General features: G+C 45.6%; 1 protein-coding gene across 1 annotated transcript in view; it reads left to right on the top strand.

The window, feature by feature from the left end:
- LOC130489149 (zinc finger protein 773-like) overlaps positions 1–8020 on the top strand; it is a 29691-nt gene extending 21671 nt beyond the window's left edge. The window contains exons 5-8 of the mRNA XM_056862917.1: positions 6336–6515; positions 6663–6806; positions 7143–7384; positions 7634–8020. Coding sequence (XP_056718895.1) covers positions 6336–6515; positions 6663–6806; positions 7143–7384; positions 7634–8020 — 953 coding nt within the window. The remainder of the gene's footprint in view (positions 1–6335; positions 6516–6662; positions 6807–7142; positions 7385–7633) is intronic.
- Positions 8021–17198: the final 9178 nt, after the last annotated feature.

Here is a 17198-nt window from a genome sequence, read left to right as displayed (position 1 = left end):
GACACTTCTCGGGACATCTTTCCATCTTTCATTCCTTTTGTGTAAACAAAAATTGTTTCAATAATATTCAAGATTTAGAAAAAAAAACATTTGGTTCTTGTAGGTTATCTGGGCTGTGTAACCGTGGTCTTGGTATTTTCTTTCCTGACGTTTCGCCAGCAGCTGTGGCCGGCATCTTCAGAGGAGTAACACTGAAGGACAGTGTCTCTCAGTGTCAAGTGTGTAGGAAGAGTAATATATAGTCAGAAAGGGGTTGGGTTTGAGCTGAATCATTGTCCTGCAAAAAGTATCAAAGGTAACGTGCTAATCATTGTCCTGTAAGTATCAAGATAATGTGCTAATGATGTATGTTAATATGGAACCACTGTATCCTGAAGTGATCTGTTAATGTGTGAAATCCAAAGCTAATCTGTGTCATGGGCCCTGCCTTCGGAGCTGAGGACCCAGAGGACTCTGAAGCTGAAGTGGAGGAACAGGTTGCCTCTGGGCCTTCAGTACCTCCATTGCAGTCAGTAGTACAGGAGCCTGAAACAACTCAGCAGGAACCACAGCTAGGCAGAGAGATGGAACAACGGCAGACAGAAGCTACTCATCTCCCAACTCCTGCAGTGGAAGCTGAGAATGGCAGCCCTCCAAGCTCACCTGAACCTGATAGGCATATCAGGACTCGCCAGCGTATAGTTTTGCAGGGTAGGCGAAGGAGTGCTCGCCTGGAAAGCCTAAGCAGACAGAGAACTGGTGCTGAGTCGTTGCAGGATGAAGCCTAGCTTGGAAGTGCACTGACTGATAAAGGCAGTGCAGGCACACTTTCACTTTGCGGAAGCAACCGTGCAATTTCCCTGTCTTCTTGCTACTGCTATGATTGATCTTTCCAGCCGTTGACTCCTGCCTGTTTTGACGACGCCTCTGAATACTAACCTTGAGAGATAACAGAATCTTTGTTGCCTGCTCCGAAAGGGGCTAGATACCCCCCCGCACGTCTGAGGACTGCGGGCACCGCCCAGCCCTTGGCCTACGCCGGCACAATCTGCATGGCTATTGTTTACCATGGAAAAGGAAATTGAGGGTAAACTCCCATTTCTTGATACCCTTGTCATCAGTAAAACAAACTTTCAGTTAGGTCACAAGGTCTACCGGAAACCAACTCACACAGATGGCTACTTACACAAAAACTCCAACCACCACCCCCCGACAGAAAAGAGGAATAATCAAAACATTAATGGACCGTGCAAGATGGATCTGTGAACCACAGTTTCTCAAGGAAGAAACTAATCATCTAAATCACGCACTGCTAGCAAACGGCTATTCCAAGAATTAAATCAGAAGGGCCATTAAACCAAACAAAAATCAGAAAACTCAGGAAAAACAGTCTCCCATAGGAAAGGTATTATTGCCATTTATTAAAGGAGTCACTGATAGGATGGAGAAACCTTTGAAAAAACAACCTACAAACAGTGTTTAAACCCACCAAGAAAATACAACAAATGCTACAATCTGCAAAAGACAAAAGAAACCCCCTCACCTCTGCAGGAGTATATCGTATACCTTGCAGCTGTGGACAAGTTTACATCGGGACAACAAAACGCAGCATACAAACAAGGATAAAAGAACATGAAAGATACTGCAGACTTGGCCAACCTGAGAAATCAGCAGTGGCTCACTTCCGGTGTCTGGTTTGGCCCCGCAACAGTCTCCAGGGAGAGCTCTCCCAGGAGAATCCAAGAATCGCTTTAAATTGGAGTGCAATACCACACCAACCCGGCTCTAAATAGTGAGCTGGGATGCAGGAATTCCTCTGCTGCCTGAAGATAGCAGTGTGACTCCCATACTCTCCGAGGGAGCTTTTTTAAGTCCCCGGGAGGTGTGGACGCTGTCCTGCTTGGCTTTTTGAGGGGAGAAAACATCGCCTTGGGCGTATTCTTGGCTACCGGCCTGGACCTCCAGCACCTATAAATACCTTATGAACTATTTAAGGAAAATACCTCACTCTCAGAAGTCTAAGTGAGTACAAGAAATACTTTTGATCTTACCGGGCAAACAAAGTCAGTCGGGTGGCTGGTAACTCCAGGGACCTCTGCATACTCCTCCCCTCGTTTCAACAAGCTTTCTTCCGTTAAGATAAGCCATCAGATAAAGTGGCAGGAACTCTATCAAACTGATCTATGGGTAGACATAACAACCTGAACTTTTCTGATTGACATGAGAGGGACCAATCCAGTCACGGCATTTGAGGGGAAAGGAGGAATAAGCCCCTCCCTCCCCTTGGCCACCTTACCTTCTTCCTGGCCGCTCCCAGTTTGTGCTTTTTAACTTTCGTTTCTGCAATCTCCGGATGTGCTCTGCATAACATCTCTGCTGACTTGGGGAAGAAGGGAAGCTTCACGAACGCGCAGCACCGGAAGGAGTCCCCTGGCTGCATCATCTAAAGGTTACCTTGGAAAAAACAAAACGGGGACATTGGAAGGTCCGCGGCTGTATCGTTTCCGGTTTATTGGTATCCTACTGTGTAACCGTGGTCTTGGTATTTTCTTTCCTGACGTTTCGTCAGCAGCTGTGGCCGGCATCTTCAGAGGAGTAACTTATTGAATTTTATCTGGCAAGGCAAAAAACCGAGGATCGCATACAAATACCTGATAGACCTTAAAGAAAGAGGTGGACTTGCACTTCCAAACTTTAAATTATATGCTGAAGTGGCTCCTTTAGTATGGCTAAAAGATTGGATGGATTTAAAAAATTGGACCTAGAGGGCTATGATAATAGAAGTGGATGGCATGGCTATTTGTGGTATAACAAAATTAAAATTCATGCATCATTTCAGCAACATATGGTCAAATCCTCTCTTTACAGAATTTGGACTAGATATAAACATCTGTTAGAATCAAAGACTCCACTATGGATTTCATCACAAGAAATGTTAACTCTGCGTCCACTTAGACCTGCCCAATTTCTAACTTATCAAGATCTTCTGAAATGGGATGGTACAAAATGTTCACTTAAAGAATATGAAGAAGTTAAAGAGTCACTGAATTGGTTACAGTATCATCAAATTAACTCTGTTTATTTGCAGGATTTAAAAACAGGATTTTCTAGTACTAAATCAACCTTTCAGAAACTTTTGTTGGATACTGGTGACCACTTAATATCTAAAATGTATAAACTTTTACTAGAACTTTACTGTGAACAGGATCGAATAAAACCTACTATGATCAGTTGGGCACAAATGCTGGGACATGATATAATGTTGCAGAAATGGGAAAAATTGTGGACAGAAGACTTGAAGTTAATATCTTCGCAATTGTTAAGAGAAAATGTATATAAAATGATGTATAAATGGTATCTAACACCGAAGAAACTGGCACAGACATTTCCCTCAATGTCACCAAATTGTCGGAAATGTAAGAAAGAAATTGTTTCTTTTCATCACGTTTGGTGGACTTGTGGAAAAGCGAAGATATTTTGGGAAATGATATATGAGGAAATAAGGTTAATTTTACAACAAAATATACCTAAAACACCTGAAATGATGCTATTGAGTATGATACCGGATACTATTTTGACTCACAGAACTTTTTTGATATATGCCACCACAGCTGCACGCTTGATATATGCAGCAAAATGGAAGACTGATGAGATACCGGGAAAAAAGGACTGGATACACAAGATGATGGAATTGATGGAGATGGCGAAACTTACTGCTTATATTAATCAGATCAATAATGTACAATTTTTGGGGGAGTGGGAGGTGTGGAGAATTTATTGTGAAAAACATTTTTCAATGGGTCAACTTAAAGGATACTCTTTGATTTAATTCCCCACATTTATTTGGTATATTGAAAACATCTGGATGATTATAGATATATTAATTAGCTAGAACAAGATACGTATATAGTAATTGAGAGGGGGGATTATACTGTTAGCAAAAGTATATACAATTTAATTATGGACAGAAGAGAGTGAAGGGGAAGTCAATTATGTTTTGTTATTTTTTAGATTTGAAATTTTTGTGGATGCAATTTTATATTGTTAAGTATTAATGGAAAATGATTTGTATGATGTATAAAATGAGAAAATAATAAAAAAGCTTATTATAAAAAAAAGAAAAGAAAAAGAAATCAGCAATGGCTGAACATGGACTGACACAAACAGGACACAGGGTCTTATTCCAAGACATTGAAAGACTGGACAATTCTACCAACTATTTTGTCAGATTGCACAGAGAAGCCATTGAAATTCATAAACATCAGCACAACTTTAACAGAAAAGAAGAGAGTTTAAGAATGAATAAGGCCTGTCCTGAAAACCTCCAGACTAACAAAGACTACAGCCAACAATAGCCATGCAGATTAGCTTTGGATTTCACACATTAACAGATCACTTCAGGATACAATGGTTCCATATTAACATACCACACCCTCATTAGCACATTATCTTGATACTTACAGGACAATGGTTAGCACATTACCTTTGTTACTTTTTGCAGGACAATGATTCAGCTCAAACCCAACCCCCTTCTGACTATATATTACTCTTCCTACACACTTGACACTGAGAGACACTGTCTTTCAGTGTTACTCCTCTGAAGATGCCTGCCACAGCTGCTGGCGAAACGTAAAAGTTTGCATTTGGCATGCATCTGTCCAGGACTCGTCCTCTGCTCAGCCACCAGACATTATTGTACATAAGTAAACGATTATACTGTGCCTGAACCTCCTCAAGAAGTGCTTGGAACTGTCGACAATTCAGAGCACGAGCCATGATCTAATTCACCATTTTTGTGACATCTTTGAGGACATCGTCAATTTTTTTGAACAATTAATGTGATTTTTGCTGTTGTGTGGACGCTGATAATTTGTCTACCCTTGGCTCATACTTTGTAAGTTTGAGAGCAACATGTGCAGCACAGGTCATCTGTTAGCCTGTTTCTGGTGTCAGATTTGATATAATTCAAAGCTGAAAACAGCTGCTCGCAAGCATAAGATGATCCAAACAAAGTAAGAAAAGCAATCCCAAGTGCTTTCATTGACTTAAAATTATTTGGCAGAGAATTCCACACTTTAAGGATTTCATTTTCAGAACTAACTGTGCTGTCCTTTGGCATCCCTTCTATCTTCTCAAGTGTTTTACGCGAGTCTTAGAATTTATTTTTCCAGATAGAGCTTTCTTGAAATTCTATTAGCTCCATTTCCAGATTTTCTAAATCTAACCAGTGAAGGCAGGAAAGATCAAATTCTTCAAATTTGGCTTTATCTGGAGAAGTAAGAAAACACAGGGTTGTCTCCATCTTAAGGAACTGTAAAAATCTGTTACTAAAATTCACCTTTGCAGTTGCTACAATGCTAGAAATTTCCTTGTAGATTTCCTGATGACTTGTAGGATTGTCTGCAAATGTTGTAGAATTTTCTAAATGCTTTTTTAGATTTGGAAAATATTTCAGCTGCCCACTTTCAAGGTCTCTTTCAAAAACCTGCAAAAACCACAGCCTCCCCCGTCCAAACTGAAGACGGGCAGGGCAGCTCAGCTGAGAGGGGGGCGTGGCAAGGTTCTTGGCCACGGCCTCCCCCATCCAAACTGAAGATGGGTGGGGTGCCCCGACAAACAGCTGAGCTACCCGCAGCTCAGCTGAGAGGGGGCGTGGCAAGGTGCTCGGCCACAGCCTCCCGGTCCAAACTAAAGATGGGCTGGGCCCCCCGACAAGCCACAGCTCAGCTGAGAGAGAGAGAGGGGCTTGCCCCGGGTGCAAGGAGAGGGAGGGCGCCAGCGCAGGCTTGGGGAGCATGGGCTTTGGGAGAAGGAGCACCGCCCTCAGCGCCCTCACCATGGCAACACGGCATAGCCCTAGGCAGACGCGACAGCTCCACTCTTGCCCACAGAGAGGGCTTGGTGTGCCGGCTGAGGCACGCGTGCCATAGGTTCGCCAACACGGCTATATACAGTCTACTTACTGAGTAAGATATAGTTACCAAATCAAAGTCGTAAATACAAAGTCAGAGTTCAGTTACACAGTCCTTAGTTTAGCATTAGCAATCTGTCTGTAAAAAGTTCTGGCTAGCAATTGGTTTTCTGCGAAGAGAGAGAGCTTTGTCAGCTCACCACATTTATATAATGCTCAGCCAATCAGCACAATGCTGAGTCACTGTTGCAGCGGAGTTGCATCACCTGGCTAGAACTGGTTTGAGTCACCTTTCCAAGAAAGGCTAGCGTAGTCATGCCCTGGCTAGCTGTCAGATCTAGCCTCCTGTCAAACACCATTGTTGCTCACAACCTTTTTTATTCTGAACAAGAACTGGTATTTGGGGTTTGTTCATTCTTACTTCATTTCTGTGTCTCTTATGCAGTTGCAGATGTCAGGGAGATGGTGAGTGAAAAGGAATCAGGAAGGAGCATTTTGGAAAAAGATGAAGATCTGCAGGTGGAAGCGAAATCTGGGGATCAAGTGGTACGAAAGCGGGACTGCAGAAGAAAATGTGAAGTAAAAGAGCAGCAGAGGAAGAAATTGGTTGGCTGTCAGAGCAGACGTAAGCTAGATGTCTCAGCCCAAAATGAAACATGCAAAAGAAAGAGAAGGCATAAGAGTTCAATGGAGAAGAAAACAATGAGTAGCAGCTTCCATGTTAAAACATGTCTTACTGTTATAACATATTGGAAAACGTATAAATGCTTAGAATGTGGAAATAGCTTCCACAGGAGAAGTGCACTAAAAGCACATGAAAGGATACACTCAGGGGAGAAGCCATACAAATGCTTGGAGTGTGGAAAGTGCTTCTCTCGGAGTAGTCAACTAACTGCACATCAAAAGGTTCATACAGGTGAGAATCCATATAAATGCTTGAAGTGTGAAAAGTGCTTTTCTCGGGATAGTGATCTGAGTAAACATCAAAGGATTCACAAAGGGGAGAAGCCATATCAATGCTTGGAGTGTGGAAAGTGCTACTCTCAGAATGGCCACCTAATTTCACATCATAAGGTTCACACAGGGGAGAAGCCATATAAATGCTTGGAGTGTGGAAAGTTCTTCTCCCAGAGTAGCCGTCTAATTTCACATAAAAAGGTTCACAAAGGGGAGAAGCCATATACATGCTTGGAGTGCGGAAAGTGCTTCTCTCTCAGTAGGTCCCTAACTTTACATCAAAGGGTGCACACAGGGGAAAAGCCATATAAATGCTTGGACTGTGGAAAGTGCTTCTCTCACAATAGCAATCTAATTACACATAAAAGGATTCACACAGGGGAGAAGCCATACAAATGCTTGGAGTGTGGAAAGTGCTTCTCTCGGAATGACAGCCTAACTGCACATCAAAGGGTTCACAGAGGGGAGAAGCCATACAAATGCTTGGAGTGTGGAAAGTGCTTCTCTCAGAATAGCACCCTAACTCAACATAAAAAGGTTCACACAGGGGAGAAGCCATATAAATGCTTGCAGTGTGGAAAGTGCTTCTCTCACAATAGCTCCCTAACTAAACATGAAAAGATTCACACGGAGAATCCGTATAAATGCTTGGAGTGTGGAAAGTGCTTCTCTCGGAATGGCCACCTAATGTCACATCAAAAGGTTCACACAGGGGAGAAGCCGTATAAATGCTTGGGGTGTGGAAAGTGCTTCTCTCGGAATGGCCACCTAATGTCACATGAAAAGGTTCACACAGGGGAGAAGCCATATAAATGCCCGGAGTGTGGAAAGTGCTTTTCTCAGAATGGCCACCTAATGTCACATCAAAAGGTTCACACAGGGGAGAAGCCATATAAATGCTTGGAGTGTGGAAAGTGCTTCTCTCAGAATTGCCACTTAATGTCACATCAAAAGGTTCACACCGGGGAGAAGCCATATAAATGCTTGGAATGTGGAAAGTGCTTCTCTCAAAATAGCAACCTAATTACACATAAAAAGGTTCACACAGGGGAGAAGCCATATAAATGCTTGGAGTGTGGAAAGTGCTTCTCTAACAATTGCAACCTAATTTCACATCATAAGGTTCACATGGGGGAGAAGCCATATAAGTGCTTCTTCAGAATGGCGACCTAAGTAAACATCAAAGGGTTCACACCGGTGAGAAGCCATATAAATGCTTGGAATGTGAAAAGTGCTTCTCTCAGAATGGCCACCTAGTTTCACTTCATAAGGTTCACACAGGGAAGAAGCCATATAAATGCTTGGAGTAGAAAATGCTTCCCTTGTAACAGCATCCTAACTGAACATCTAAAGGTTCACGCACGGGAGAGAGCATACAAATGTTAGGAGTGTTTAAAGGGGTTCTGTCAGAATCAAAGTGTTACCATACCCTAGAACATTTACACTGGCAAAGAGCCATCCAATCAGCATGCAGGAAACCAGTTGAAGTGGCTGACCTGCCAATATGTAGCCCTGCTGTTTACCTTGTGTTTAACGCGTATGTAGCCCTGACCTGTCTAATGGTAGCTGCCCTTGACAAGACCCATTTCCTTCCTTTTTGTCTTTCCCGTCAAGACAGAAAAGCAATTTTGTTCTTTGCCACCTCACTCTGACAACATATGTAATGTGTAATTAGTCAGCAGTTTGAACAGTAGATTAGACTGATCTAAAGTGACAACTAGTGATGTGACTAAGCCAGCCAGAACCGGTTTAGGTGCCGTGAGCAGCCTGAGAAGGGAATTTCCAGGATGATTCAGTGACACAGCAAATGTATGTGATTAGTCAATTGTATGGATGTAAATGTATATAAGTCCGTGAACTACGTGCAGATACATGGTGGAGAGAAAATAGATGTTTGGCGGAGCAGTTTGTTGGAGAGAACTGTATCCTGACTGTGTAAATATTGTAAATAAATTGTATAAAGCTGTCCTGGTGTGGACTGAATTGGTGCCAGGTATACTCCTGCATTCCAGCTCAGCTGCGCGCGTCACCATGTTGTGTGTCTAAGATTCAGCACTCAGTATTTTTCCACAGGCCCAGATCATTGTGTTCTCACAAACATCACCTGTAGCTTGTTATGCTAACAAGCCGAGCTTTGAAGGTCACTAGCTCAGACCATCCTAATTAGTTAAACCAGCACATCTGTGAGAAGATGGGAGGGGTGGGATCACTTTTTCTCTGAGAATATCATTAGACCTCAGACTAGTTTGAACCACCTAGAGACCCCTCCGAGAAGTTCAACTTGATTGGGAGTTGTGGGTCATCTGACCTGGGTTCATTTTTCAAAACTTTGGCTAGGCATTACAGTAGCTAAACCTTTTCTATGCTTCAATTACTGCATGTCACTCTGTTCCTTGACAATATCTTTTTTAGCTTTTAAGATCCATCTATTATGTAACATTTTAGTAAGTCATACGTAGCCAGCTAGATTTATTGTCTTGTTATTGCCACTTGCCTATTGACTATGTAATTTGTATTTTAATCTCCCTTTTGAATTTTTTGTATCCATAAAGGTTTTTAAGCTTAAAGGTCTGTCTAACGCAGACAGTTTCCGTTACTCTAGTGGTACACAGCACTGCAACCCAAAACCCACTTATTTATCGCCGAGTGCCAATGCGCACCACGGCAACACGGCACAGCCCTAGGCCATTGTTCGGCAAACTCATTAGTCAACAGAGCCAAATATCAACAGTACAATGATTGAGATTTCTTTTGAGAGCCAAATTTCTTAAACTAAAACTATAAGTAGGTACACTGAATAAAACTTGATATCATACTTAATAATGATCTTATTTATTGATAAAAATTAAATTGTAAGTCCCTGCCATTTCCCCCTTCCCGTCCGGAGTCCTCACCTGGAGGCCTGGTCTACAGCCATAAAAGCCTATTGGTAGACCTGGCCTCCGGCTGAGTCCCAATGGGAGGCCAGGTCTACCCATTGGCTTTCTTGGCAGTAGACCTGGCCTCCGGAGGCCCATAGAAGCCAATTGGTAGACCTGGCCTCTGAAGGGGTACTTTTTTCCCCTCCTTGGAGTCCAGATCTACCACCAAGAAAGCCAGTGGGTAGATATGGCCTCTGAGGAGGGAAAAAAGTAAGTAAGGCATCCATAAAATTAAATCATGACAATGACTGACAAACTCTGTACATTTTCCCCATCTGCATTCTCAAAACTCTGCAGGGGGGCTAATTGTTGAGTTGTGCTTCTGAGTGGCAAGTCCAAGGCAAAACCTCCCATTCATAAATGGCCAATAACCCCCATGCAGAGTTTTGAGAATCTGGATGGGGAAAAAGTGCATCTGAGTGGCAAATCCAAGGCAAAACCTCCCATTCACAAATGGCCAATAACCCCCATGCAGAGTTTTGAGAATCTGGATGGGGAAACTGTGCATCTGAGTGGAGCCAAGCTGCGGTGCCGGGCCGAGCAGGGAGGACCGAGCGACGGGCCCCCCGACAGCCATCCCCGACAGGAGGGCGGGCCGGAAAGGCATTCTCCTGGCCAGCATGCCGGGGCTGAGAGGCGAGGCCAGGAGCGACCCAGGGCAGGGCAACGCCCCAGTGGGCCGGCGCGCAGACACCGACGGCTCCAGCACCAGGCAGCCCTTACAACAAGGGAGAGGGGAGCCAAAGCGCGGCACTCTAGAGGAGGCCCCGGGGGGAGGTAGCTCTCGGGCCAGCTGGCAGGAAGACGTGCCCGGACGGACACCAGACGGGCCCCCCGACCAGACCACCCGCTGGAGAGGAAAGGGGCGGGGCTGGAAAACGGGAGGTCCCTTGGAAGTTCGGCGAAGGTGGAAGGGGCGGGAAGCGCTTCGATCCCCCGCCGGCCAGCTGGGTGGCGGGGAGTCGGGGAAGGGGGGCGCTGCCGGTGTGCCCACAGAGATGGCTCCACGTGGCAAGTCCAGCACGTGTGCCATAGGTTCGCCAATATGGTGTTAGCGGTGGGATCAGGTCCAGTTTACTTTGTTGTTGATCCTCCAGAGGAACTGTTTGGCCACTGTGTGAAATGGTTTGCTGGACTAGACAGATTACTGATCTGATGTTTTTCCATCCCTAAATATCTGTCCTCCCCTTGGAAAACCAATGGCCAGTGTCAGCTATCTTCTATATCCATTAGGGCTACAATATCCCTTTGTAAGAAGAAGAATGTGCCAAAGCAGGATTACAGCTGAACAGCAAGAAGGCAAAAGTAATGACTACTGGACTCTGCCTCCTGTGAAGAGGGAGCATGCAGAGCTAGTGAACAGATATGAAACAAATTAGCGGGCTGTGGTCCTGCAAGCTTCAAAATTAGGACTTCCTGCCTCTTTGGCTCGTGCCTGGCTCACGAGCAAGTCAAGTTGATGTTTGAATCTCCTCCAGTTGTCTGCAGCAGGAGCGAGAAAGTGCCGGTTAGAACTTCATAATCCTTTTGTGAGCCAGCATGGCATAGAGGGTAAGAGTGGTGGGCTCTAATCTGATGAACCGGGTTCGCTTCCAACTCCTCCACATGAAGCCTGCTGGGTGACTGTCAAGACAGAAAAGCCATGTGGTGTGCTTGACCAAAGTTTTGTTCTCCATTTTGAAATGTTAAGTGTGAGCTTCAGTGATTTTCCAGAGGCTCAGTTCACAGAGATTTAACAGCTTGCACCTGCAGCTTGTTAGGCTGGCAGATAGCTGCTCAAGGACACTTACATTCCAGCCTAATTGGGAGTCTCAGTGCACCTGTGAGAAAGTTGGGAAGCATTCACTCCTCTGTGCTTGGGAAGAGTGCCGGTCAGAACCAACTAGAGGTTTCTCACCGACTAATATTCTGATTGGGAGAGAAGGGTCATCTGACCTGGGTTCAGAAATCCATAAGTGCAATTAGGCCTTATGGTGGTTTCCTTCTTTCTTTACTTGCTTTGCCTTCTTCTCGCTTGGGACAATATGCAGCACCTCAAAGTAACGCGTAGACCTTGCAATGCTTTGTGCACAGCCTGTCAGGCTGACATCTGAACCAGCTTAAGCAGTGAGATAGAAGTCGTGCTAAGTAACAGTTAGTAAGTACTCTGATTAGCTCAGACTTTATTTTTATTTTTTTGCCAGTGTGCCTTAAACTGTAACCTGTGTGTTAATCAATAATCTTGAATTTTCTTAACAAAGCCTTTTCAGCTTTTTAAAATGCTGTGGGTTTTTTTGGGTTTACTGACCCAAGCTCGGTCCCTCTACAAACAAGTCCTGGAGACGGCTCAGGCTTGACCATGACCTTGGGCCAGTCACAGTTCTCTCAGAACTCTCTCAGACCCACCTACCTCACAAGGTGCCTGTTGTAAGGAGGAGAAGGGAAGGCGATTGTACGTCACTTTGAGACTCCATAAAGGTAGAGAAAAAGTGGGGTATAAAAACCAACTGCTGCTCCTCCTCCTCCTTTGTAAAGTGGCACCCCATTCCTGGTTCTGAATGGAGTTCTCTGGTTGGTGACTGCTGCAGGAATATTTGGTTTATAGTTCAGTGACAGTTTTATTGACCAGAGGATGGCCTTTTTTAGAAAGTCTTTCTGCTTGCTGTCTGGAACGAGGTCAGAAAAAAACTGGCAATCTGTGCAGTCGCTAATAATTTAATCTCTGTGGGCTGCTGCTGTTCTCTTGAACATGGTCTTCGCCTTCATTTCTCCATTTACCTCATTTGTACCCCACTTTTCTCTCCAACAGGGATCCAAAGCCACTTACCACACTCTCCCCTTCTCCACTTGAACCTCACAACAACCCTGAAAGGAAGATTCACCTTAGAGGGTGTGACTGGCCTGAGATCACCTAGAAAAAGAAGAGTTGATTTTTATATGCTGACTTTCTCTATCACTTAAGGCAGAATCAAACAGGCTTACAATCACATTCCCTTCCCACAACAGACACCCTGTGAGGTAGATGGGGCTGAGAGAGCTCTTAATAGAACTGTGACTAGCGCAAGGTCACCCAACTGGCTTCATGTGTAGGAGTGGGGAAACCAACCTGGTTCACCAGGTTAGCATCTGCCACTCATGTAGAGGAGTGGGGAATCAAATCCGGTTCTCCAGATCAGAGTCCACCGTTCCAAACCGCTGCTCGGTTACTTCACCACGCTGGCAAGCTTCACTGGCAGAGTGGGGATTTGAACCTGGGTTTCCGAGATCCTGCCTACATTCTAACCAACGCTTGCTCTCTCCTCCTACCCAGCCACTAATTTCAGGTCATTTATGCTTGGTAATTAGCTGAACAATCCAGCCAGAAGTGCCCCATTGTAACAGAAAAACCTGGGGGCACCTTAAAGACTAACAGACCAAAAAATCCATCTTGGCTTTGCAGAAGGTATAGAACTGGCTCATGTCTATACAGAAGAATCTGGCAGGGAATGGAGGTGATCTTCTGGTGCAAGTGGAGGCTGTTTGGAGAGGAAGCGAGGATGAGCGGCGAGCCAGATTCCGCTGATCTGGAAGCAAGAAAAGGCCCTTGTTGCCACTGAGGTTGGGAGCAGAAGGGAACTCTGGGAAGGAACCCTGCAGAAGAGTCACGGAGAGAACAACATCCTCCAGATTTGCAATACTGGCCATTCAGGCAGTTCCGCTACCTGGCGGCCAAGGAGCTGCCAGAGGTTTACAGCCAGTTCCACCATCTTTGCAATCAGTAACTGAAGCCAGAAAGGAACAGCAGGAAGGAGATGTTGGACCTGGTGATCCTGGAGCAGTTCCTGGCCATCCTGCCTCCGGAGATGGAGAGGTGGGTCAGAGGATGAGGGCCAGAGTCCAGTTCCCAGGTGGTGGCCCTGGCAGAAGGCTTCCTCCTGAGCCGGGCAGAGGACAAGAATCAGGACCAGCAGGTGCGAGGATTTCATCTAGGTAGTTTGCGGGCACAGGATGTGATCAAGGATACCCTCGAAATCCACCCAGATTGCCCCAACTTTTTGAACCCTCCCAACCTCCCTTCCTTTTCTCATCAGACTTTCTGGGATCCCCACTTCTGTTTCAGGTATGGGAGCAGAACGTGGAGGGGCATTAACACAAAGCAACTTTTCCGAGTAAGATAGAAAGGGATGTCGAACCCACTGGATGACCTTCTTGAGCATGCTTAAATTCGTGGGTGCCGGGTGAGAAAGGTGCTCCAGTCTCTCCATTTAAAAATTTGTTTAAACATGCCTCTCTGAATGTGAATGAGCACCTTAAGTAATGTCCATTGGCCAATATTTATTTATTTGTTATTTATAATTAGTTTTTCTCACAGGGACTCAAGGTGGATGACTGACCATGAGTTGATACAGACAACAGGATGGAACATCCAGTTAAACAACGCTGTAGGACTAGGTTTGTTTAAATCTGGAAACAACCAGAAATCTGAAAACAGAACGGAAGCAAAGTATTAATATGCCATGTTAAACCATGCAAAAGTTACCCAGTAGTAGTATCCTACTTAGGGCAGCAGGCAGTATGAACTATACACATGAAGCTGCCTTATACTGAATCAGACCCTTGGTCCATCCAAGTCAGTATTGTCTACTCAGACCAGCAGCGGCTCTCCAGGGTCTCAGGCAGAGAAGTCTTTCACCTACTTGCCTAGTCCCTTTAACTGGAGATGCCGGGGATTGAACCTGGGACCTTCTGCATGCCAAGCAGATGCTCTACCACTGAGCTACAGCCCATCCTGTACACAGCAGTGTAGACCACAGTCTCGAACTCTTTACCCAAGTATCTTTCGGAACCATTTTGTTCCAGTACAGCCCTATTCCCCTTTTTGGACGCACACCTTAACACAGTGAGGGGGGTTGTGTGTGTCAGCAAAGCTGGGAGCAATACTGTAAGAGGTCTAGTGTACTCGCCGGGCAGGCAGGCTGGGCTGCTACTGCAGCACAGTGCATAGGGAGCAAGGAAGGGAGTGGCCAGAAGCCAAGGAGGAAACCGAAGCTGGAGGCTTCTGCAGCTGGCAGGCTGCACTAAGCAGGAAGACAGCGGGGAATGCAAAGTCCGATAAACAATTCCAGAAGTCAGGCTGTGGCTGGTACTTATCAGAGTCGAGGCAGCAGAGTTGTCAATTAGGCAGTCCAAGGTCAGGGTCACTGGCAAGGCAGTCCATCGTTATCCAAAGGCAGTCCAGGTCAAAAGCAGGCGAGAGATACCGAGGTGTAGCGTCACTGAGACCAGAGATCAGCACATTGCTTCCACGCTTTGGTTCCTTTCTTCAGTTCCTTAAATCCAGCTGATTCTCAGAGCGAGGCTGGTCTGGCCATCACTCACTTTCATCTTCCACAGCTGCAGTCTCTCGCCTCACCAGAAGGCTCGCAGACCTCCGTCTTTCACTCATTAGAGCTCTCAATCTTTTCCTCCTGCGAGCTCCTGGGCAGGAATCCTCTCCTTCTGATAGCTGGCTTCCCGAGGGGGTCTTCGCCTGACTTGGCGTTGTCGCCTCCTTTGATCTAGCAGCTGGTTCAGGAGACGTGTAGGCTGCATTCTCTGGCGAGATTGCTAAGTGCTCTAGTTCACCCTCTGACCTCACAGAATCAGGTGAGTCCATGACATCTAGACTCGGTCAAGAGGCTAAATTCCTAGCAGAGTCACTCAAGGCAGAATGGTCACAGCTGAGACTCCAGACGCATCCACTCCATTCAGGGAACAACGGCCTGATCAAAAGAAGAGAACAGACAGCTCCAACGGTGAAGAGGGCAGAGGAATCCAGGAAGGGTAGCTCAGTTCTGGACTAAAGAGATCAGTTCCCCTGAAGGAAATGGATGCTTTGGAGGGTGGACAAGACTGATGGGCCAGCTGTCAGTATAAGGAACCTTCATGTGTTCATGTTTGGAGAGTGACTAGTTGTTTGGGGAGTGACTGGTCTGAGTGATCATTTATGAGTGATCTTATGCCCACCTTTGACCTAGACCACCATATGGGGTGGAGCCTGGGGAAAGGTAGGTTTGGGGAGGGAGGGAATCTCACCCGGGTATAATGCCATAGAGTGCACCCACCAAAGCAGCCATTTTTCTCCAGGGAAACTGATCTCTGTAGTCTGGAGATCAGTTGTAATTCTGGGGGATCTCCAAACCCCACCTTGAGGCTGTGACAAAGGACAGGAAAGAGCAAGGAGGCACAACGACTGTAATGTATGGATATTGTGGGGTATGAAAACATTCCCCAAACAAACCTCTTAACAGATTTAGTAACAGCAGTTACAGCCAAGAGACCTGCAGTACCCGGAAAGGCAGCGGCTGGCACATTCACAGGCCAGAGCCCCATGGGTCAGTTGCAGGAAGCAGATTTCAGCAGTATGGTTTTGGACCCACTGAGGTCCCTGTCCTCCCCAGGCTCCATTCCCAAATCTCCAGAAGTTTCCCAACTTGGATCTGGCAACCCTATCCCCTTCATCCCCCACCAGTGGCCAGAGGGAATCTGGCAAACCTACATAGCACCCACCAACCCCTTTCTTGGCCATTGGAGAGCTGATTGGCTGGGCAGATTTTTTAAAAATTGCTTTGGCAGCAGCTGCCACCACCACACAAACATCTTCACAGTGTAACTGAAGGGAATCTCTATCGCCTGGAGATCATTTGTAATCCCAGGAGCTGTCCAGCCACCACTTGGCGCTTGTGTGTGTGTTAAGTGCCGTCAAGTCGCTTCTGACTCATGGCGACCCTATGAATCAAAGTCCTCCAAAATGTCGTATCTTTGACAGCCTTGCTCAGATCTTGCAAATTGAGGGTTGTGGCTTCCTTTATTGAGTCAGTCCATCTCTTGTTGGGTCTTCCTCTTTTCCTGCTGCCCTCCACTTTTCCTAACATGACTGTCTTTTCCAGTGACTCTTGTCATCTCATGATGTGACCAAAATACGACAGCCTCAGTGTAGTCATTTTTGCTTCTAGGATCAGTTCAGGCTTGATTTGGTCTATAACCTACTGATTTGTTTCCTTGGCAGTCCAGGGTATCCGTAACACTCTCCTCCAACACCACATTTCAAAGGAATCTATTTTCTTCCTATCAGCTTTCTTCAATGTCCAGCTTTCACAACCATACATAGTAATAGGGAATACGATGGCATGAATTAATCTAATCTTGGTGGCCAATGACACATCCTTACACTTCAAAATCTTTTCTAGCTCCTTCATGGCTGCCCTTCCCAGTCTCAATCTCCTCCTTATTTCTTGGCTGCAGTCTCCCTTTTGGTTGATGGTGGAGCCATCTTGGCTGCAGTCTCCCTTTTGGTTGATGGTGGAGCCAAGGAATAGAAAGTCTTGAACAACCCTAAATACTAGCCTACTTACAGAGTTGTCATAAGGTGACGGCAAAATAATGTATGTCACATCCTCAAGTGCTATGTGTGTGTAAAGTGCAGTCAAGTC

This window comes from Euleptes europaea, chromosome 1, assembly GCF_029931775.1.
Source record: "Euleptes europaea isolate rEulEur1 chromosome 1, rEulEur1.hap1, whole genome shotgun sequence".
Taxonomy (NCBI): domain Eukaryota; kingdom Metazoa; phylum Chordata; class Lepidosauria; order Squamata; family Sphaerodactylidae; genus Euleptes; species Euleptes europaea.
The sequence above is the reverse complement of the archived record's forward strand: the minus strand, read 5'-3'. Positions and strand labels throughout refer to the sequence as shown.